We start from the raw sequence: 24,458 nt of genomic DNA, 5'->3' as shown, positions 1-24,458 counted from the left end.
AATGCAATCTCTTTACTATTTATTATTCTCCAAATATTTATTATTCTCCATCAATTTATAAGATTGTTAGTATTTGTGATTTAAAATTCAAAGTTTTAAAATCTTAGAAATTCTTAAAATTTTATTGCAAATAATGCAGCTTTCTTGCCGATTATATTTTTCTTTTATTTTATCGAATTTCTTAAAATATTTACATTTTTTTTACACAAATATACACACACACACGCGCGCGCGCACACACATACACACACACACACATATAAAATCTGTTATTTGCCTTTTGCTTTTCATCAAGAATTAGAATTAATTATTGATATTAGTATCAAAGTTATTTTCTACTGATTTCTCTTAATGTCAAAATTGCATGTTACAAGCCATTAATTTTAATAAAATCTTTAATTTTTATAAAAATTTATCATTTACAGTATTTATTATCTCACTGAAATATTTAATATTGAAAATTGAAAGATGTCAATACAAAACTTATTCTACAAATTCACATAACATATTGGAGGAAATATTGAGGTGATAAATAAAAGATGTGGTGATATATAGAAGGAATTTAATAATATTATCTTAAAGTTGTTTTTAACATATTTTGTTCTACATGACTAGATTATAAAAGCAATTAAAAATTTATGGATTTAACAATATTAAATATTATGCATCACAAAAAATGTTATATAGATATATTGAAATTTTATAATATAAGTGCGCATTCTTATCTTTCTTGCAGAAAGAATTTCAATTCATCTTGTTCTTACACATATAAAAAATACTTAAGCCTCTGCATACGACAAAATATAAAATAATTTCTATAATAATATGTAACAAATTTCTACAATAATTTGTTACGTATTTATAACACTCTGTCTGTCAAACATTAAATGTAACAAACGTCTGAAAAAGATCAAAAAACTTGTGGCAAAATTTAAATATTTCATCTTATACAAATTCCTTTAATTATTATTTAATTTTCTTTATGTCTCTAATAATATATAAATTAGACTTGTTTTGATATTCTTATTTTTTGAGATTCTTCACAAATATGAAAATACTAATTGCATTTTATAAGAAACTACAACAATTCGTAAAATATATTCTGTAAATAACAAAGCAAAATACTATCTAAGAAATTACAAAATTAGATGACTAATCTTTACATAAAAACAAGCGTAGCCGCAAACATTGAAAAATATACAAAGAGAACTGTAACTGTTTCTTTTTCAATCAATTACTTAATACTCAACGCGATATTATGAACAATTGTATAAATATCTAATCGTTTATTTAGTATATTATATCGCTATATTACGCACTGAAGCGAAATTTAGCTGTACATAATTTTATTGTTCTTATTAAATGTTCTTATTATCCTGCGTAAAATTAAAAATAATAACGGTTTATGAAGCAGGCATATCATGAAACTTATTATGCGAGTTGATACAGAAACTAATTCTAATTAATCTAACTTAATCCTCACAGTATCATTGCCTGTGAATTCAATTCCAGTATTTTCAACATAATATTAATTCTAGAATGTATATAAATACACAGCATGATGCTACATCTAAATGCTTCTTTTCGTGAAAAATAATACCGTATGATAACACAACAATTCAAAAAATTTAAAAAATGTAATATACATACATATACATACATACATACATATGTATGTGTGTATGTATGTATGCATATATGTATGTATATTACAAGCATATATTTTAGTCACATATTTAATTTTGTGCCATAACGTTTTACAATTGACTACTATAGCAGCGATTATAAACTTTATAAATTCTTTATATATCCTCGTCGAAGATTGTAAGTATAGCAAATGCTAGTTATTACTACTGCTACGCCAATGTATATCTAATATCTTATACATAGTGTCTCGGGCACTACGCGAATTTATTGTTGACTTTAGATTCTTTAGGTAACTTTAGAGTTAATTTAATGCCATTTCTTTGCATAATTTTTTAATTTTCAATATTTTGGTGATTAAAATTGAAATCAAAAATTTAAATCACCAAAATAATTTTTAGATTATTTGTAAAATTAATGCCAGCGAAGCAAATCTACTTAGTATTTTAATTTGGCCTCTAATATTTGTAGTCTGTAGAATGCCTGAGACACCTCTGTACAAGGATTCTTTAAACTGTCTGCTGAAAAAGAATACAAGATTTTATTATATAGATAATAGTATCAACTTCTCTTTCTACTTTTAAATGCTGTATCATATTTTAGTTATGAAACTGTCGATTACACATTTAAAACATTTATACCATTTGAAATTAGAGAAGTTCGAGAATAAATTGTATTTTATGTTACACAAAAATCGCGTGTTATAAGAATATATGAATCACGTAAGTGTAATATCTCGTCGTGAACATCCAAAATTTCTTACACTACCATTTGATTGCCATAGAGTCGAGATAACTAAATAGCGAGAAAAAAAGCTTGTAATTCTACGTGAATTATGCGAATAAGAAGTTTCTGTTATTGCATAACAGAAACAGACAAGTTTTACACAAAAATAAGAGATAAGTAGTGCAGAATCTTCATATCCGTAAAGTCGAACTCTTATAAAGTTATCAGGCTCAAACGTTTTCCTTATTACAAAATTTTGTCTCAGTCTGCAACTTTTTTATTCTAATAGCACATTCGCATATATCTGCAAAAATATTCTGCCTTTTATTCTCTTTCTTATTTACGTAAATAAAAAAACAGCGCAGAAGAACATTATTTGAAAAGTTATATTTAATTCAGAAAATTTAGGAAATCCTAATATGGAAACTTCATAAAAGAAAAGTGAATTATAGTCGACTTTGCATTAATAATTAAATAACTTTATATTCAATCGAAAGGATAGTGTAAATACACGTGTGGAAATGCGAGAAATATCATACAAAATATGTATTGCAATATTCACATTGCAATTAAATATTAAATACAAAAATAATGAAATTTAGATATTCGAGAACCTATAAGTACAATTGCCATATGAAATTAATTCATTATTAAAATATATAAAATATTCAATTCTTGAAATACAAAGCGTGGAATATAAAGTATAATTAAAATTATTAATTGTTTTGCAAATTATCAAAGTCTCTGCATTACATATTTCTTTGTAAGTACAATAATAAATCTCTACAATAGCTGGTAAATAAAAATTTAAGATGCATTAAGATACATGTATTTAAATTAATGTCATTCATACAGTTGCAGTCTTTGTAAATATAGCATATTATCAGATCAATCCAAGTAAATTTAGAAAATATATGTTCACTATATTTTCTATGATTTTATTTGTATGATTTATGTTGTACGATATTAAATAAAAATTGATGAGAATGAAGACTAATATAGTGAAGAGCTATCTATGCAAATCTTTGTAGATTATTATTAAAATAGAATGATGATAAACGAGCGCGTTTTTATTTTATACAATATTAATATAAATCACATCAATTCCGACTAAACTACAAAATTGGAATCATATTTTCATCTATTGTTTAACACCAAGCTATTTGTAACTCATCAATCATCTTTTAAATTTCGTCGAATATTAACATCAATTGAACGCTTATTTCTCTTTAAATATATGTGGTTTTTAGAAACCAACAAGAGTAAAGGCAACATTTTTTAATTTTTTTTTATGAAATTAGATCTATAAGTTTTCATAAAGTCGAGATAAATATCTTTCGTCTGAGTGCTTTCTCTCTACAAATCAAATAATCATTCTCAAAATTGAAAATGAGAAACACACAAACATCGCTAAATTTATACAATTTAACATCAAAATGTAAGAAATTCCATATTTCTTATGCATGACTTTACTATTTTGTAATAATCTAATATTGCTTCGCTAAATAGGAAAAATATTCGCGTAACATATCATAGATTTATTACAAAATTAATAATATTAAATATAAACAATTTTTAATGTGTGTGCCTTCAAAAATGTTAGACATCAAAATTGTTTAATATAAATTTTAATATACAAATTAACGTGATATCACGAAATATATTTTTCAAGACTTCTTTCTTTTACCCTGAATGCATAACAATATTTTGATGAAAGGCACACTATATAGAACCGTAACAAGTAATTATAAAATGGCACAGATTTATCTATTGTTATCGCAATAAATTAAAACGACATTTATTATAAGTTTATAGACAGCTAACACAGGATTAATAAAAATATTTAAATGATTCAATATTATGTAAGTTGTAAAAAGGAAGAAGAAAGGCGACAATCAATTCCACATTTACGAGAAATATATTGAGTTTGGAATTTCTGCGGAGTGTCTGATATACTGTTTGTAGAATGACCAACACTACCACATCGTTGATTTGAATGTATTGTTATTGGAAATAAGGGATTTATTCACATTGAGAAACTCGTTGTTTAACTGTATCCTAACTGCACTTTGCGGCATTGGCAAAGCCATTTGATAATACGCGCATTTCGCTCGACGATACTCGGCGGATCATTTACCCTTTGGTTGCACTCGTCGTTACCCATACCAATGCTGCAGTTGTTTTGCCACTGGCTACCCTGATTCGTCTGATTAGTGCCGACCCAAGAGTAGAGACCTAATGCCGAATCTACGGAGCTAACGCTGTCAAAGAATATGGGCGACGACGACTTGGAATCGGGTTCCGTTATACGTTGGTAGTTATCCGAGTCCAATCCTAGACGATCGAAAAAGTTCTCGAGCTGAGTCATCGATCGTGGCGGGCGAGAGGATACTTTACTTGAACGGCCGTTATCCTGACGCCAGTATCGATCGCTGATATCTGATTTCGATCGTAAAATCGGTCGGCCGCGACCTTCCTTCCAGCCATCGGAAAACCTAACATCATAATCATATTATAACAAACAATGTTATATCGTTAATTTTTTTTTTGAATGAATGATAGTCTTTATTTAGCAAGCGTTTTCAGATAATTAAAAGCGGAGGACATCTCAAATACCTCGAGTTACAGGTCGGGCTGTAATCCGTTTGACTATTGCTGCTTTCAGATTCTGGACTATAATGTCGTACAACGGACGGCGGTGTCCCGCTGACGTAACTACTTTTCCTCGAGCGGTCTTTCTCGGTAGAATGTTGCGTAGACGCGCCACTATCTCTACGTATATGAGTCCAGCAATCCTGCGCAAGGAAGCGATGATTAAAGTCAAACGATCTTATGTTTAAAATATATATTTTCCATCGAATGTACGTTTCCATCGTTTGTACCTGTATCCTGGGTGCTGGTTCACTGCGATGAGTACAGTGTCCGGAAGAGCCACCGGAGTCTCGGGCTGTCGCGCCGTGGCTCAACTTGCTAGAACCCGATGATTTCTGCGTTCGTCCACCCGAGGATAATACGCTACTCGCGTCACCACCACCAGATCCCAGAGATCGCCTGATGTGGCGGGAACTAAAACAATTAAAAATAAAATTACAATTAAAAAATAAAATTAAAAAGAAAATAAAATTAAAAAAAAGACAATTAAAAAATACAGCGATTAATCACGCTTTCACGTGGAGTCGGTTAACAAAATCATTGTAAAATTAGATACAATGTACTTGGCAATTTATATCGAATGGCGATAACTCGATCCGAATCACTTACCTGCGATAACAAACGGCGTCACGCTTAAAACTGTGATCCGAATAATCTGAACTAGTTTCGTAGTCCGGGCAATTGCTTATGTTCGTAGCTTGATGATGGGCAGACGGCTTCGCAGGTAATTTCGTAGACGCGCGCGGCGAGAGTGATGCCCGGCGACGCGTGCTCGTGTGAAGATCCGGTAATGACTTGTGGCATATCGTATTCTCCACCGACTGGGAGCTGTTCGACTTCCGACCGGATCTACCGGAAGTATGCGAATGCGAGTTGCTTCTGCCGAACTTGAAGCGGATGTCTTGCGGCGCACAATGCTGCAACACGAATAATGCAACGTGTGACGATACAATCGATGCAGTGTTCATTGATGAACGCGTACATGAGCTTTCTTGGCAAAAAAGTGAATGTGTGCTCGTGTGTACGCTGGAATGCATCGCGGAGCTTAAAATAGCGCACGATTATGGGAAAGATGAGTGGCGGTTTAGCAGCGCGGTGGTATTATTGATAGATCGATATGTCGCGATTGCCTTCTCACCAGAACTTCGTCCCGACAGCCAGGCGAGAGGCTTCCGGGCGAGTATCGGAATTTCTCTTCCCGCGTCGGTATCCCGTTGTTCTGCGCCGTGCTCTGCGGCGGACTGTCCGGAAAGAACACGTTCTCCTTGCTATCGGTGTTCAACAGCCGGCGCAGCTTCGTTTGCAGCTCGCCCCCGGTACCGCTCGGGGGACCCGAGATCGTCCGTCTTTGGGGAACCGGAACCAAACGTGGACTCTTCGGTGGCAGCGCGGGTGGCAGTGTTTGTTGAGGACTCAGAATTCCGTCTACTGCAAAATAGCAACGACCTTACGATTTGCGTTATTTTATACGAAAAAAGGCGTGATTAATGAAAATATATAAAATGTTCGAAACTGCACCAAAGGCGATTCCAGCTGGATTCCCAGTCTCCTCTCTCAAAAAGGGATAGGATTTCGCATGCCTTTTCGGCCAGCTTTTGCTGGAATTATCCTCGGTGCCTTTTCGAGCTCGCGAGATCCCTCGGGAGACTTACGTCTGTCCTGTTCGTGACACGAGGCCCAGCAGCAGGGCGGCGTCAAGGGAGTCGGCTGCAACTGCGACGGCGACGTCGGTTGCATAGAACAGACGGACGAGTTGCCGGTGCATTTCCGCAGCAATCTGGGAGGCGGTGCGCCGGGCGCGCTCAATTGCGAGACCTGCAAGTGGCCGCTGTTCTTCAGTTCTTGCTTCCGGTCCAGCACGGTCTCGCTCTTCACGTAGAAGGCTTTCGTCTCCTGCAGCAGCTCTACGGCGCTCTTCCGTTTCCCTGCGGCACGCACGTGGCGAAAATAAAAACACGATGAGAGACCATAAGCGAGCGTAAATAATCCGCTTTCTGAAAGGAAATATCGCTTTCGGATCAGACACCCGGTCTATCTAGTTGAACCACGTGCGGAATCTAGCTATCTATCTAGTCGCGAAATTTATGGAAGCCGGCTCTTTAGGATATTAGCTCCCAACAGGGAATTTTTGACCTCTGATATTTATGTTAAGCTTATCGAATGTCCCGGAAGTGTCGCGTTTCATAAAGATATAATACGCGTATTTGCGTGTGACGCATCAGTTTATTCAAAGCTTATTTCATTTTACTAACGGGTATTCCATGCCAATCCATCGTTTATTCCGCAAAACTCGTTATCACCATTTATTTATACATATTTTTTTTTCCATTTATTTATAAATTTGTTTCTAAAGAGAAAACGAGGGCGCACAGAGAATTCCGAGACGCGCGCGTAAAAATCTACGGATCCGAGTGGTGGCCGATATGGTATGTCATTGTTTCAAATAATTACGCGAGCGCAAAAAAGATAGCTGTTTAATATTCAATCCGCGCGCGAGGCGGTTTATTAAGAAACGTGATGAAATGTTAATGTGGAATGGCTGTTGCATACGAAATAGAGTCTCGCCGCCAATTAGAGCGGCTTTCGTATATATACATATATATATATATATATATAATCTTACTTATACTAATTGGCAATTTGACGATAATCTTGTTCCGCGCGTAGATCCGCAAACCGGATATTCCCGGATATGTAGGAAGCAACATCCGCGCAAAAGGTGCTCGCTATTAAAGCCAGTTTATGTTTGGTTTAATCAACGGCGATTTAATCGACGACCTCTTCGTTATCAGTCGTTTCACCCAATTCTTGACGGTTTCTTTTCGTATTAAAGACCGATCTGCGTGCTCGGCATGCTCGGCGTGCTCGGCGTGCTCAGATCTGCCGGCATCACTCGATCGCGTCATCGCCCGATGATGCACGTGCACGTACATATATCTCGAACAGAGGCAAGTGGCTTTTACGATTGTGTGTGCCAGCCAAGTGGCGGAGGGCAAGTGTTAACGACGGACGAGCAACGTCGACGAAGTCGGCAGCATCTGCACGCGTTCTCTCATCTGTTCTCCTTCTGTTTTCGCGCTGCCGACTGATTGACGACATGTGCCCGTCGTCCGACACGCATATGTCCCCGCGGGGAACACCAGCCAGAGATAAAACTCTTTTCCCCAGAGAAGCAACCACCGACCGCGATAATGGCCGGGACGACAGAGGCCACAACGTCAAGGCCACATATTGTATCGTAACACATGGCGAAATCGACCAGAAGGCTAAAAACCTGATGGACTTTCTATCTTTGATGTTCGTTCATCATGTGGCACGACTATCTCTTCATTAACTTGTTAGTTCCGAGCGAAAAAGAGAATTATTCTTAACCCCATTATGAAAAATTTATAAGTTTACCCATGTAATTACAGCTACAATTGTGTCTAGAGCTTATCGGTACATATATAAATATTTATATAGCATAATTTAGCCATCTATCCATTTTTCATCAAGTTTAGACATTTGATTTAGACATTTGATTTAGACACGAACGATAACTTCTTGTATTTTTTTTTTTTTTTTTTTAATTACTTTCTCGCAAATATTTGTGGAATAGCTAATATCTCTCAGGCGCTTCCTTATTTGTTAAAAAAGAAAGCGACGAGATGAGGGAAAATTAATATCAATCTTTGAGAGATCATTATCGCGAAGCGTATTGCGATACACGTGTTATCGCAACGTTGAATTTGTTAGATCGGCATTGCGTTCGCTATATGATAAATTGTCGAAACGAGGCTATCGGAATATCGGCGTTTGTCCTTAATCGGACGTGACACGGCCGCGCACAATGGGACGTTAATGACGAAGATAATCCGAATTGTCGTAAAGCCGAAAAATGGAACGGATAATTTCTCATCGGGACGGAACTCCAGCGTAAATCCAGCAACTGAGATAAGCGAAAAGCGTATCGTTCAACGTCGATAATGGATATAAAACGTTAAAAACCGAAGGCGGAAGCAGCGACGTTGGATTTTTCGCCGAATAAAACAATCTCGAGGTAATTCGCAGTCGCATGATAATTCGAAACTACCGTCGACCGTACTGCATTTCGCTTTCACGCTTTTGCCGACGTAAGCTCGCCGGTCATTCGCTGGTGCGGGAATGCACGGTGGAAATTCGTCTCGCATCTGTCAAGGACTCGGAGCGATTCGAAAAACGCATACGTAGAAATTTATTGTTTTTTGTTCCTTAGGCAAGTGCGCGCGCGTCAATAGGATGCCTTGACGCATCGATTCGCGATGCGATTCGCGATGCGATTCGCAATGCATTCGCATAGGCTCTCACCTGTATGGTCGATGTGTCGATGATGATTTCTGACGTAGGACGGCGCGGGATGCCTGGCCTGCTGCATGTCCCAGTACGGATTCCGGCTGTTTCCGAAATTGTTCACTCTCGGCTGCTGCGAGGGCGAGGACGATTGCTTGCAGGGCAGCCGGGCCATGGCAGTCATCATCTTCTTCACGGGATCTAAGCTAATTGTCTCGTGGACGTCCCGCTCAGTTTGTTACGCCGTCGTCTCAACCCCATTTTTGACCTATTGTCTGTCCCCTAAAAAAAGATCGAAATAAAAGCGATCGTAAGTCAAACAGAGGTGCTAATAAACAGATTCAATTAACGCTACTGTGTTTTCCTAAATATTCTATGCGGTATCGAAGATTAACTTCATTACAAAAGTGACATATATGATAAACGCAGTGACAAATATGATATATCTGGGATATGAAAAAAATTTTAGTATATTTATAGAATGAATAATTATAACTCAAATACAATTTCAACGTTTTATTTATCAATTAATAAAAAAAACATTTGACGGAATTATTTTTTAATTACATTATCTTTTGCTTTCATCTGAGGCTAATTTTAAAATCTTAACACATATCTTGTGATGTGCTTTAAAATATATTCTAATTGTTGAATTTCAATGTTCAGATATATTTGTCAAAGACCAATGACTATAAAGTTATTATATGAAAAATTTGGGATCAGGCGTCACAGGATAATAAGATTTTAAAAGCCTCGCACTAGTAATAGAAGCAAAAGTAAATATAATTAAAAAATAATTATATCAAATATTTGTTAGTCGTTAAAAAAGCAGTGAAATAAATTGAATTTAAGTTATATTTATTTATTCTAAATATAATGAAATTTCTTCGTGTATCAAAATATATTTGACATCCCATAGATCTCTCCGTTTTAAAAAACGTACATTCATTATGAAATTAGCATTTATTTTCAATTTATTATTAGAGCTACCAGAGATGTAATTCCATCGCAATTACTGTACCGAACAGACCCTCCCCCCCCGCGCGATTCGGTAGTTTTAATATAAAGACTATTGTTCCACGTGAGTACTAAGAAATTTCATGTGCACTGTGTATAGAATTAAGCGTTGTAGAACTGACTGGAGTGTCGAGTGAGAAAGTGCTAGTTCTCGCGCCTGGTTTAATATTTATCGGGCTGATTGCATTCAATACTATCGCGGCCAGATGCCTTTCATTACCATAATACCGACTCCGTAATGCAGGGACTACCTGTTTGCCTTACAAAAGGATAAAATGCACGTGACATCGAGAGAAACACCTGTATTCCTCTTTACCAGATCCTCCTCTATCAACAGCCATCCCAATTTACGGGATAGCGGGCGAAAAGGATCACTCGTCTCGACAGCTCGCGCTCCGGAATCTCGTAACAATGCCGCCTAAATTGATTGGTATTCGTGTGAAAACCGACGAGGGCTTTTAATCCAACGTTACTAAAGTGAAAACGGCATGATTACCAAAATAGGATTTATTAAATCCCAGCTAATTTAGGAACTTGAATTATAATATATATTTGAATAAATTGCGATAATGTAAAATATTTAGAAAGTTTTTAGAAAATTAGACATTTTTTTTAACAAGTTAAATTTGATCCTTGAATTTAAACTAGATCTACATTAATAAAAAATCATAAAAAATATTTTTCATTATAATAACATTTTTATTACACAGAAACTTGTATTACCTGTGAAGAATAAATAATTATGTTTGTAACATCCGGAATTTATTATATCTCGTTTTAGTATTGGGTTAAACTTTTAACTACGAATGCAGAGTTTCTGAAACTCCTGCCTCTTTTCTGCATAGAATAAAGTTTTAAAAATAAATAAAGCTTAATTCTACGCATAATTAACGATAAAAAAAAAATACAGCGTACGTATGTAAAATGGAGAACGATTATTTTTATTTCTCTTTCTTCATGTCTAAAACTTTCTGGTACTTCACATTCACTGATGCGTAAAAGCATATGTCCACAGATAAGATCTTCATAGACCATCCATTTATACGCATTAGACGCTGTGCTTCGGGGAGACGACAGCTCAATAAATTTCAATCGCGAGCTGATTTAGATGATTCGCACCATGAGAGAAATCTTTGTCCGATGGCTTCTTTAATTTACAAAAAAATTCCAAATTTAAATTAGATATAATTTATCAGGTTGAACGCAGCGGAGATTAAAGAAAATCAGTTTTTGAATTTGACGACAGATTACGGAGCTTCGTGAGAGGACGTAAAGTCGCTCGTTACGAAATAGAAGTTTTCGATCGCATGACAACTTCGACATTCCGCAAAATTTGCGCGTGGGTCCGAAACAGCGAGCTCGATGCTCGATGGCGAACGTTATATCTCTCGCTGTTGAAACAGCGGAATCGTTCGAGTTGATCGAGCAAAAAGCTCGGCGGCGAGTCCTTCTCGTGCGAGAGAGAGCCGCCACGCATACCCGCGAGCCGCGACGGGCTCCAACGTGTCCGTGCACGTGTGGCACGTAAAGGCGGCCGATAATATCGCGGCAAGTGTGCCTACGTGTCTGTCGCCGCCGACGATGCGCTCAACGAACGGTATCCGTCCGCGTGCGCGCGCGTAAGCGTGAGATGTCTCAACCGCGCTGCGTGGTCATCGGCCATCGCGTGGACACGCATCGCCGATCGTGACGCGCGCGTGTAAGTATTCGCACGCCTGGCACACGCGCGCGGTAAGCCGACACCCCGGCCGCCAACCGGAATTGATCCTGTCAAATTGGCAGATTTAAAAAAAGAAATACGGCGCGACACAAGGTTATTATTTATCCACCTTACTTCAGCAATTAATAAAAATTCGAAGCAGTTTTTTTCCCCTACGCGAGAGACCCGCGAGAGACTCGCGTGGCGAAGCCACGCGATCATGTTCGCGGCGAGGAAATTGTTGTCTCTTTCGCGTCTCTCGACCCTAATCATCCGCAGGAGGCGAACGAAACTCCAAATCAATCGTATTGTCTCGGCGAAAAATTGCATCGACGTTGTATATCCTACGTGTCGAATTGAACGAGATCGCAGGAATACACCGATGATCGCGTTATTGCGAGCGAACGTGACGGACGTGACGGAACTTCGAAAGATAGGATCCCACGCGCGTGTCATGTGTGTGTGTGTGTGTGTGCGCGCGCGCGTGGTGTATGTGTGTGTGTGTGTGTGTGTGGATAGATAAAAATTCTCTCCAACATCTCTCTTCGTCTCGCTGGAGATGTGAGAATTCCACGTCTTCAACCAAGTTTCCTCTCCAAATGTTCGTGCGATAGTCCATAGATGATAGGAAAAGGAGCATTTCGTCTTAGTTAAACCTTACGCATATGTGTGTCGCACGCACGACACCATCTACATGCAGCATTCACACTCTTGCCTTCGTCAGTCATTGTTTGGACAGTCTGCTAGACCATCCGGCGAACGGAAGCTGCCTACAAGATCCTGCCAAGCAGTAGTCGCTTGCCAGGCTAAGAAAGGTCGTTAAGAAGAAAATTCAACGTTGAAACACATGTACAGAAAAAATAATTAGCCTTAAATCAAGACAAATATTTTCATATACAGAATGGGGAAAAAGAAATATCTGAAATATCTCGATAACAAAGCATTTTTGAGAAAAATGTTTCATACAAAAGTTGTAAGATTTTAAAAGACGCATCACAGCAAGCTTAGTGTGATCTTGAATAGCGTTGTCAAGATCGCGTGGAAATTTTATAATGAAAACCTTTATTTTTCATTACATATTCTTGTAGTTTATTTTGAGAGCTTTTTAAAACATTTTAATTAAGTACGTTTTCGTTCAGGACTTTCCAAATTATGAATATTACAGTATTTTGATATAAAAAATGCTTTGTTATTTAGATATTTCCGAAACTTTTTCCGCACCTTATATATAAACAAGAATTATTACAATCTTTTTAAAAATTTTAATTTTGATCATCGCAATTAATTTATTTCTGAACTGTGAAAGATTTGGCAAATTTTGCTTCTTCAAAAAAAGAATAATTAAATTACGTTATTTTGCAATAATAAATTTTTAATTATTTTTATTTTATGAAGACAAATCACGAAAAGCTTGGAATCGATGAATCAAACATTTAATCTTCATCATCAGCAACTTCGATTTGCAAATTGAATCTTCCTCTTTATAAATATTATTTATAGCTTTCAACATTAAATTCGCATGATTAACATAACATACGTACACACATATAGATAATGCATATCAAGATAAAATTAAATTGTACGTTTATAGATCACATTACTGAAATAAAAAGATGAACTATTTATATTTGTTCACTGAAGCTATATATGTAGGGCCTGGTTTACAGTAATAGAGATGAGGAATTATTATGCCACATATCTATGAAAGGTTAAGATGTGCGGAGGATGAACACCCTCGTCTTCCGCAATCATGTATTTATCGTTTCAAGAGAAACGTAAATCTTACCGATTATATGGAACATTCTATATTTAACGAGCCGCATTTCACTTAAGGATCCTCTGTAAACAATTTATATCAATTTTTCGCATTTAGTCTAAAATTACGAATCTATTCAAATACATTACAAATCCATTTGAAAATTGATGAAGAATGAGATATAGTCTGTTAAGATCTTCTTATATTTTTAAAACTTATTCTTTTAAACGAAATCAATATATTATCATTGATTTCGCAGCAGTTAAAAATACATTGCATTTATCGAGATCTCACTGGAAGGAATTAATTAATAATGGATTTCAATTAATTATATTACAGGAAACAGCGGCTATAAATAACAACTTTAAAAGTAATAATAAATGTAATAATAAATTTGAGTATTGAATTTCATATATATTTTATTTTCCACAAATATAAAAGTTTTTTTCCAAAAATACCAATTCAAAGTATAGAAAGTGACATCTTGTTAATTGCCAATAAAATGTAAAATATAATAAACTCCTCCTTTCATTAGTCACAATCAGCGAGAAATAATATCGAAGAGTGCAAATGTTCGCACTGTGAAAATAAATAAAATAAACATGGACTTTTATTGAAATCCTCTTATTTTAATAAAAAAAAATTTGTATTGATTTAGTTTAATTCAATTTTGTAATAGTCTTCCACCCTCGATCGTTTAAAGATTTGACAGGTATCGGTCCCTCTGGAAAAATTGGTTTGAAATAAATCAAAGACGCCGTGGATGAAAGGCGGCTTTGTTCGTAACCCACCCGTAACCCACCCGTAACCCACCCCGTTCCATGTTTCCCCCGAGTGTCGACGGATGTGTGAAGCGCGTAGTAGTAGCCGCAAAAACGTCAAGCCCAGTAGCGTCCACGATCGTAAACCATCGACGGATGTGTCGAATGAATACGCCTGGTCAACAGTTTATGGTACGCGCGTAGCAATTGACCTACATTGTGTTGTGTGTCGCGGGAAGGGTCCAGGCTAAATTATCAGGACACTGACGACGCACGAGCGTGAGGGTGACTTAATTAGCCAATTATTGCCGCGCGTAGAACAGCGCAGTCGGTGGTCTTAGATCAAGGCAGAGAAGGGATGAGAGGGAGGGAGAAAAGGTCCCGAATATCGTTCGAATGAGCTATGCCGAGTCGGGAAACCGGCGGTCGGGGAGCCAGCCGAATCCAGGACAAGGCGATTGAAACGTCAGCTTTATCCTTGAACGGTGCAAAAGGATTCCCGGCTCTCTGTCGGAATCAATTCGCCACCGCCCTCTCCGCGGTTGTTCGCGTTCTCACCTAAACTCGCCTATTGACAGGTCCTATTGAGCATGGTGGGATTGAGAGGGGCCGAGAGTGTGGGAGATGGTCGTGGCACAGATACGCTACATTTAAAATATTTTTGCCCTAGCATGTAGCCTTGCTCCATATACGGCTCGCTCTCATAAGGCCGATACCTTCTAAGGCTCACGGTACAAGATATATTTTTTTTTTCTTTCAACGAGAGAGGATACTATTGGAAATTATTGCGAATATCGCGCGCTAAACGAAATTCGTTGCATCACATCGCGGTTGAATTTATACATCTTGCGCATACGCTGTGTAATTTTTTACGAAATGTAACCACGGAGAGAACATTTTGCTAGCAAATCTAAAAATTTGACCAGATACAGATCTGAAAATAATTTTGTTGGATCTCCAAAATTATTACATACGACGTTCAAGTTGATTGCTAGGAAATAAAAAATTTTTTACTGTATTATTATCATATTTAAGTATCCTACATAATAATTTTGATGATTCAACAAAATTATTTTCAGATTTATATTTGATCAAATTTTTAGATTTGCCAATAAAAGTGTTCTTTCCGTGCGTTACATTTCATGTTCTCTCCTCATGATAATATATTTTTTCATATTTTTTCTTTGAAATCGTACAGTTCTTCCGTTATATATTATTATATAACGAAATATGATACAAAATAAGTTGCAGCAAAAGCAAAATTTTTTAAATGACATAGATGACATTTTAAAACGCACGATAAATCTTTTGGGTCACTTGCAAGAGGTCTTTTGTGAAATGAATTGCGCGGCGCTTCCGCTTGAAACTTTCTGATTATTTGCCACGTTAATAAAACACTAGCCTAGCATATCCGAGCACAGCCGAGAGGCGCGGAGAAGCAGGATGCATCTATCGTCTAGTTTCCGCGTAATTTCTGCGGGCAACCAATGATTCGCCGTGCACCGAGCACCGCGTGCGGGCGGCTAAATGCTAGTAATTGTTTGTTATTTCGTCGTGTTCCGCAAACGGATTACACGAATTACGCTCCGAGGGAAGAAACGCGAGACGACGTAGCGCTCCATTTTCCGAAAGAAGCCGCATTTTCTTCCGCATTTCCAGGACTTTCCGTCACATCGGCAGTCGTTAGCGCATTAGCGCGACAAAAGGACGAGAAAATGGTCGTCGGCGGAAAGATACCTTTCTTTCTTCCCTCCTTCGCCTTTTCTCTCCTTCCCTCTTTGGCGACAATGACGTTTGAATGGAACAGCGGGACTTATCGTCTATCAGTTTATTGAATGAGAAAGGGCGGTTCTGGAAATAAATGCAACGCGCGCGTCGCGCGAATGAATAGAATGCCATCGAGGTACACGTGGATGTTCGTAATGACCTTCACGCTCAGGGAAATGCATATGACGTAGAATGTATCGGTCTTTCTGTCACAGATTTCCGGTTTCATCTGGGCCAATATCGAGCCGGCCGACCGACCGACCGACCAGCCGACCGACCGATCGACCGTGTACCAGCAACTTCGCAGCTTACGCAGTTTCCAACTTTGCGTTTGTTCTCTGCTGGCACAGTTACCTTTCCGGTTCCACTTCGCAATATAGTTCAAGTGTCGGAATCAATGAGATTTGAACGAAAAATCGCTTTAGCGAAACGGGGGGATAAAGTCGAAATTGTCGCTGACTCAAACGCAGGAAAATGCCTTTTTATGAGCTCGCTGTTTTAAGTTTTAACAATGATACCACGGCCGATTAATCATTATTCTGAGCTTTACCGAAACGCGGCCTGCCCCTGCGTCAATAAACAGATTAAAAATTTTATCGCGCGAGGAAAGTTTAATTGACCGTCGCTTAATTAATCCTCTCCACGAAGGATGTATTCACACCCCGAGCGGCCTTTGAGCACACCCCGCTAACCTTCACCAACCTCGTAAACGGGAAGGCTAAAGATATCTTTTATACGTCATATCGTCACACAATGACGTCAGTTCAACCTTACGTTTTTAGTCCAGTTTTACGACACGTGTCACACGGAGTAGCTTGCATCTCGTTACGTAAAAGGACCCTTGCGTCACACTTGTTGTCTTTTTTACTAGCGTCATCAATGAGAGTTTGATTCAATTTACGCATGTTAAAAAAATGACGTTGGCAAAATCCGGAGGTTCTCCTCCCCCGCCCCCTCTTCCGTTCGAGAAAACCGCGCGGATACAAGGAGATTTCCTTGCAAATCTCGAAATCGAAGTCCGTAAATTAGGTACTCGCTAATAACGATGTTTCATACCGGCTTCAATTATCTCATTTAATTACCTATGACACATACAGCGTAAGCTCTCGCCGCCATTGTCATCGTCACACACGACGGCACGTTTATTTGCAAGTAAAAATAAATCCGCTGGTGCGGGACGCGCGCCCATTGACTTTCATCCTTTACTTCTAATATTCCAGATAGTACTCCATTTCCCGTATCTGGCGTGTTTATTCTGAGTGTTAAACTGGAGGAGGGATTTTGTTTTTGTTTGCACACAATTCCGCGGCGATACCGCGGATCGATACGCACCACTTTCTCTACGTCAATCTCCGCGGTATTTCCATCTCGCTTTTGACATTGAATTCAAGCTCACCGCGTTACCGAGGAAACAATAGACGAAGTCACTCTACAGGAGCGAGCGGTGTGGACAAACGCCTAGATACGCGCGGTCCAAAACAAGGAGTAATAACTCCGTTTAGAACTGTCAACCGCGATGTCTCTCTCGCAGATAAATTACTGATAAATTCATTTCAATTGAAACGAACGATGATGAATTCAAACGAGATACTTAAATCTCTAGCGTAATTTCTGAAAATATAATTTAATAGCGTTTCACAAAATAGCTCTCCGTGTCAGACGATGCTGCGATATTGAAAGGAGTTTTAAAATTTAAATTATTATCTCTCGCATCGAGTCGGAACATAGAAGGATATTAAGCCACTTCTCGGTTTCTAATTGCTGCACGATTCTAGAATAATGTCCCGGTGCGATCTCACTTTTCCCAACAATTACCGCGGATCGCGCAGCGTCATTGTCGCTTCCCGGTGTTCGTTTTTTTTCTGTTTTTTTCCGAACGGCGCGTTTCATCGCCGCTGCCTCCGGTCGCCTCTTTCCGCGCGGCCCACGAAATATCATCGTAAAGTGTACCGGGGAACACAACCAGCCGTATCTCCCGTGTTTTGAAACGCTCGCGTGGCTTACAAAAGGCCGCCGCCGTGGAAAACCGGTACGGAAAATGTCACGGCCTTGCCTCCCGACGCGGCGCGATCGACCCTGCGCCGGCGGTCGTATCAGCAACTTTGTCGCAAAACACGACAAATTGGCGAACACGGAAGCCAGAGGCCGGCGAAATTCAACGATTGGATTTCGCACGTTCGGTGTGTGGCCCGACACTCGATACTTGGCGAAACAACATCGACGGACGCCCGGATGCGGAAATGGCATCGGCAGCGCGAAACGCGCTGAACGGCGGCGAATGCCTGGCGATGGAAATTTTAGATTATTTTTAAGTGAACGTAATACGCGCGCGGGTATACGAGGCAGCATTTGCGGTGCAATTTACACGCGTGCAACGGTGTTAGCGAAGCATATCGCCGGAAAGGCCAGCTGCTCTCTTCCCCTCCGAGAGTTCCGGGTCGGTATTAAGTGTCATTTTTCAAATGTTATGTATACGCGAATATCGATATACAACGGAGCACATAGGCTAACGGTGATCGAGCTCATGGTTACATCTGTTGCAAATGTATCGTTGCTCGTTGCGAGACTTTTCCGCATTTTCTAGTAAGGAACTAAACATCCGCTCCAGTTTCTGCCTCCCACACGGAAGGAATATTTCGCTGAAGTTATCTAGAAATTCGGCTAAACAAAAGTCTGAAAATAAACTTTGTTAAAATCCGTTAAAATTATGTAGGACGTTCAAGTTGATTGCTAGAATATCAAACATTTTTTATAACATTATTATCACGCTTCAGCGTTTTATATAATAATTTTAATGAATCAACAAAATTATTCTGTATTCAAATCTGTATCCGGTTAAATTTTTAGATATTTCAAGCAAAGCTATTCTTTCCGTGCAACCAATGCTAGATTAATATTCCTACGGACAAATAAAAAATTATCTGCGTTTGTAATCTTTGCTTCCTAACAATCTTTTTAATATGAAGAAAGAAGTTATTTGAAAAAAAAAAAAAAAAAAAAAAAAAAAAAAAAAAAAAAAAAAAAAAAAAAAAAAAAAAAAAAAAAGAACTTATTATGGCCGGTAATTTCGTTTCTGTTTTAACGCGCCGTTGTGGCCCAAAGGGATATATAGTATGTATGATGAATTAAAAGGGCAACACTGACAGAATAAATTTCCATTTTAACAACCAACTGGCTTTTTACAAATTCGTTCGCCGGACGGATACTAAGACGGATCGCGATTACGCGGGGCTATCGAAGCTATCGAGAGAGGAGAAATCCTTGGGAAAACCGTAAGGAAATCGTAGATCGTCTCGGACCGTGATACCGCACGTGCCGTTGTTGCGAACGTCCCCGCAATTAGGAGACGCGCACTAACGCAAAAGTCGGTCAAAAGTCGAAATCTTACTTGACCATCGGGGGCGTGCTTCCGGCGTGTCCGTGTAAAAAAAAAAAAAAAAAAAAAAGAGAGAGAGAAAAAAGAATAAAACATCGCGCGACTCGAAGCTCGGCGCATCGTGTGCCATTTTTAACGGATCGCAATGCATAAAGCGTGATAATGATGGGCGTACCGTAATCGGCACGTACACAATGCGGGCGCACGTAAGTGGGAAATGCGTCTCTCGTTGTTTAAAACCTAGCGGTTTTCCACACACGTTCTCACACGTGACTATCTCTCTGTGGCATACGTGTGATGAAGCAAGACGTCAGGATAATGCGCGACGAGCGCATTTCGCGCCCGATTAGAGGCTAATGCCAAGGTCCCTTCTTCCTCGTTAAAGGGTGAAGTCATCCTTAACGTGGTACGAGGCGCACGACACTTCGCATTATCGCGTGCGGGTTCAATTTCTCGAGATGGATACACAACGAAAGTTCATCCCCATGAACCATTGATCAACGGAGGAGAGAGAGAGAGAGAGAGAGAGAGAGAGAGAGAGAGAGAGAGAGAGAGAATTTATCCTCTTATTACACTCGAAATTATCAACGCTGATTTAAAAAAATATTTTAGAAATATGTAGATTGATATAAATTATTTTAGATATTTTCCTTGCAAATAAAATAAAATTCAGAGTTTCTTTAACATTCTAGGACCATACCTTTCTCGATATGTTGCTTCGTGTAAAGTTCGTTTCAATTGCTCGCGCTTGTTGAATCATCAATAGAAAGTTTCGTTTAAACCGGTTAATTAGAGACTAATTAACAAATTAAATTCAATGCTGAAGACACCGGGGTGATGCCCGGGGCGAACATTTAAGCAGCCATAATCATTAAAAAGGCATTAGATAAAGATCATGGCTCAATTTCGTAAAGTCAGTGCTCACACAAAAATGCCTCTCGAAATTTCCCGTTACATTCCACGTGAAACTCCGAGCATAACTAACTGATTCCAAACTGTAATTAATGTAAAAAGATTTTTCAATGACATTATTTTTGTAAATGTTAACGTTAGGAAAAGCGAACAATGTTATCTAATGCATCGTGGTCATCGATAATAAAGCACACAAGATAAAGAGCGAACGACGGTCCTGAAGGAAAACAGCTTTATTGGGGGCTTGACGTAGGTCTTGTCAAAATACACTCAACCTAAAATAAACGTACTCGATATTCGTATCAAAAGGCGACAGGGAAAGTCGCCGGGTGGTGTGCGATGATAATCGACAAAATTTATCATGGCGTGCAACACGAGACCCTATTGATTGAAGGTAAAACTCGAGATTTTAAAGCAAGCTTGCGGATCAATTACGATGCTGTGGGCGGACCGATCGGATCGAGGGTGAAACGCCAAGTTTTCACTTCTTCGTAGTCTTTTTGGATATTCGCAAGTCATCATGGAAGACAATAACATCTTCGTGATTACGGAAAATAACGGTAAAAAGGATTTTTCATTAAAGTTTATCCGTGCGTACCCTCAATATCTTTGACTTTTTAAAATAAAGAAAATATTCAAGGGAACGTTTTCTTTCTTCTTGCCTCTCGGTGTCTGGAAAAAGGCAGAATCGTTAAGTTGCTTAACGTTAACTGGATGTTTACGACCTATGGTAAAATGCGAAAATCGATAGGTCGACTAAGCGTGTCGCACGCGAATACGGACATCCGCGTGTGAACTTTATCGGGAACCTGATCCGATCCTCTCGTAGCGACGCCGCCGTCGGGATGACGACGACGACGACGACGACGACGACGACGACGACGATAACGACGGGGCGAGAAAGGCGGCGGCTAATAGTTCAATTAACTCGAGCAGTATGAATATTTGAGTGACGCGAAACCGAGACGGGAGAGACTCGATGAATCCGCGCGATGCATCTCGTCATGAGGTTGATCTACAAACGTGTCCTTATCGCATCTGATAGATAATGGCATTCCAATTACCTTACTCCGTAGATATTGATACGCGACAATTCGAGACATGATGAAGGCGAAAGAGCCGAGAACTGCAACATAACGTCGAGACATAATACGAGTATATTTCTGATGTGCCGAAAGAACAGTTTTGTTGATCAAATAAAAAATTTGATCACAAATCTAAAAATTTGATCAGATCTGAAAATAATTGTAAGCCTTCAAGATTATTATGTGGAAAAAAAGAAAGAGATAAGAGAGATATGTAGTGATTTTTCTAAGCTAATAAAAGTCGGCCTGGATAAAAATTTGATACTAAACTAATTAAAGGTTTTTAGTGAAATCCATCCATTGTAATATAAGTTTAATCTATCAACGATAATAGATAATAAGTGAAAAATATATTTTAAAAACGCCTGTATGTAATTTTGTAATATTTCCTCATAAGAATTATAGTAAATGTATTTTAACTTTATCGAATATTTCGTATAGTATATCTAAAAATGTATATAATAATATATTTCCCATTTCTTATATGCAACATGTTTTTAAATGAAATAAATATAATTATCATCGGAGTTATAAGATAATGAATATCATCTCAAAAATTACATTGTAAATAATTATTTTTGTTTTGCCTTTAATTATATTTTATTTTAAGTTATGTAATTATAAATAATTGTTATTTTTGTTCTAGATTTTATTTTCTTAAAGTTATGTCATTAAAAATAATATCTTTTGTTTTCATAAATACTATTTATTTGTATCTTATTGTGTTACCCAGACATTACAAGAATAGAATAATATAAAAAAAATTTGTAAAAAAATTAATATTTATATTCATAAAAAAATTAGTTTTAACTTTTATCATTTTATCCATTGCTAAAAGTCTCGTTACTTACATACAGATGACGAAATTGACCTCAAAAAATTTAAATAATACAAAATCCTAATTTATTTATAAACTTTTCAATTTCTGCAGATGATAGGCAAAGTTTTAGCTTAAAAATTTCGGAAAAAAATTGAAACATTATTTTTACATTACGAAAATTAGAAGATATCAACAAGGCCTTAGAGTCATTATCTTAGTTTTCTTTTCCCTGATATTCAAATTGCTAAAAAATCAAAAATTTTTGCAATGTTATTATCATGTTTAAGCGTTCTATATAATAATTTTGATGGTCCGATAAAATTACATTCAGATCTGTATTTGGCCAAATTTTTAAATTTACCAGTAAAACTATTCTCTCCGTGTAGATTCTAGAAAAATGCAATTTGCTGATGTAGAGCAGAACCGGTTTCGGATTAAAATATGAGAGATTTTTTAGAGCGTTGTATACAGTAAAATAATATGCAGTATTATATTAAAATTCTTCCAAAGCGAGCGCTTAAGACAGCTACGTTCCGTGCTTTCCCTCCAGTTAGTATACGCATACTTCTTGTAATTTATGCAAGTTTCCTGCCATGCGTGAAAAATAATGTTTGCACGGATGTTATAAGCATCGAAAATTGAATCGCGATGATCGATAGAGCGTTTTATATTGACGTTATATTAAATACATCGATCAATTAAAGAACGATTGATAGTAGTTTGCACTTGATAAATATGTACATTGCCATCCAGTATTCAAAACTGCACCACCCAATTTCCATGTGTACGAAATCGAAGATGAAAGTAAATAAATTTACGTAGCTCCGCTGAAGCATTATGTATCGATACCAAATTTTCTTTTTTTTCTTTCTGCAACAGGCTCCTCGCTTTAAACGTATTCCTTTTTTTTTACGAACAGACGTCTGATAGCGTCGTAACGATATTTCGTTCGTTTGAAAATCTGCAACCAATTTCTTCTTGAAAAATTCATACAGCCGAGTTCGCGTCTCTCCGCGGATCTCAATAACTAATTCAGGCCTCGCGCAGGAGCAACGCGAGTCAATATTCGACAGCAGCAACAGCTGATCATACGATGAATAAAATATACGCGTATTAATCCTCACACTAAGCTCGAAACCGGTAACAATGCCGACGCGGCGGACGGAATCACCAAGTTTAAGATGTATATAACGCAAAAGCGAACGAAAAGTGGAGCGGTCGCTGTGAGGCAATGTTTCGCTTCAAAAAACGAGAAAGAGAAAGAGAGAGAGAGAGAGAGAGAGAGAGAGAGAGAAAGGATTAAAAAAAAGGAACAAGTGCGTAACCGTTCTCCAAAACTCGTGCGTGGACACGCGCGTGTCCGATTGCGACACGCGACGAGAAATATGCGTGCGTTCTCGGGGCAAGGTGCCTCGCGGCACCGGACGACAGGTTACTTACGATTGATGCTGCAGCGTCAGCATAGCGGCGCCTTCAGGAGGAAGAGGGACGACGCGTGCGATCCTCGCGCGAGAACGGCACCGCGAGGAGGGTGCATTCGCGTCTCCAGGGGGGATTCTCGCTGGCCGACGATGTCGGGCGATGTTTCTCAGGGACCGGCAACCGTGGTTGCGGTTGTGGCTGCGGTTGCGACGACGATCACGATCACGGCGAACGCGCGTTTAAAGCGCATCCGGCATCTCTCACCGCGGCCTCCTCGATCGGAGCGGTGCGTGTACAGTTCGCGGTGGCTCACGCGAGGCACCGACCACGATACCCTCGACTCCCGACTGCGAACCAGGACTACGGGATACGATACGCGCCTCACGCTCGATACGCCGTCGTTGCTCATTCGAGTCTCAATACAATACCCGCCGATGCTCGCCACCCGATCCCACGGGTCCCGCGACTTGACTGGCTCTGGCTGCGCTTTCGTCGATTCGCGTTCGCTTCACC

At 38.5% G+C, this 24,458-nt stretch overlaps 1 protein-coding gene across 3 annotated transcripts; it reads right to left on the bottom strand.

Annotated features, from left to right (window-relative positions):
* Positions 1-545: 545 nt before the first annotated feature.
* LOC105432578 (uncharacterized) lies at positions 546-24,435 on the bottom strand. 3 transcript variants are annotated; one of them, XM_011647443.3, is made up of 9 exons: positions 23,964-24,435; positions 21,683-21,744; positions 9,349-9,612; positions 6,675-6,947; positions 6,161-6,468; positions 5,632-5,939; positions 5,253-5,436; positions 4,987-5,165; positions 546-4,865 (listed from the first exon to the last, which is right to left on the bottom strand). In XM_011647443.3, the coding sequence occupies exons 3-9, from the start codon at positions 9,515-9,517 to the stop codon at positions 4,418-4,420; spliced, it is 1,869 nt and encodes a 622-aa protein (XP_011645745.1). In that variant the 5' UTR covers positions 9,518-9,612; positions 21,683-21,744; positions 23,964-24,435; the 3' UTR covers positions 546-4,417. The 3 variants fall into 3 exon arrangements, with proteins under 3 accessions (XP_011645745.1, XP_011645744.1, XP_011645746.1); XM_011647442.3 differs by lacking the exon at positions 21,683-21,744; XM_011647444.3 differs by lacking the exon at positions 21,683-21,744 and having other exon boundaries at positions 6,161-6,450; positions 23,964-24,433.
* Between the last annotated feature and the right edge of the window lie 23 nt (positions 24,436-24,458).

Source organism: Pogonomyrmex barbatus, unplaced genomic scaffold (assembly GCF_055798465.1).
Source record: "Pogonomyrmex barbatus isolate J1 unplaced genomic scaffold, ASM5579846v1 scaffold10, whole genome shotgun sequence".
Classification (NCBI taxonomy): Eukaryota; Metazoa; Arthropoda; class Insecta; order Hymenoptera; family Formicidae; genus Pogonomyrmex; species Pogonomyrmex barbatus.
This window is presented reverse-complemented; position numbering and strand designations above follow the sequence as displayed.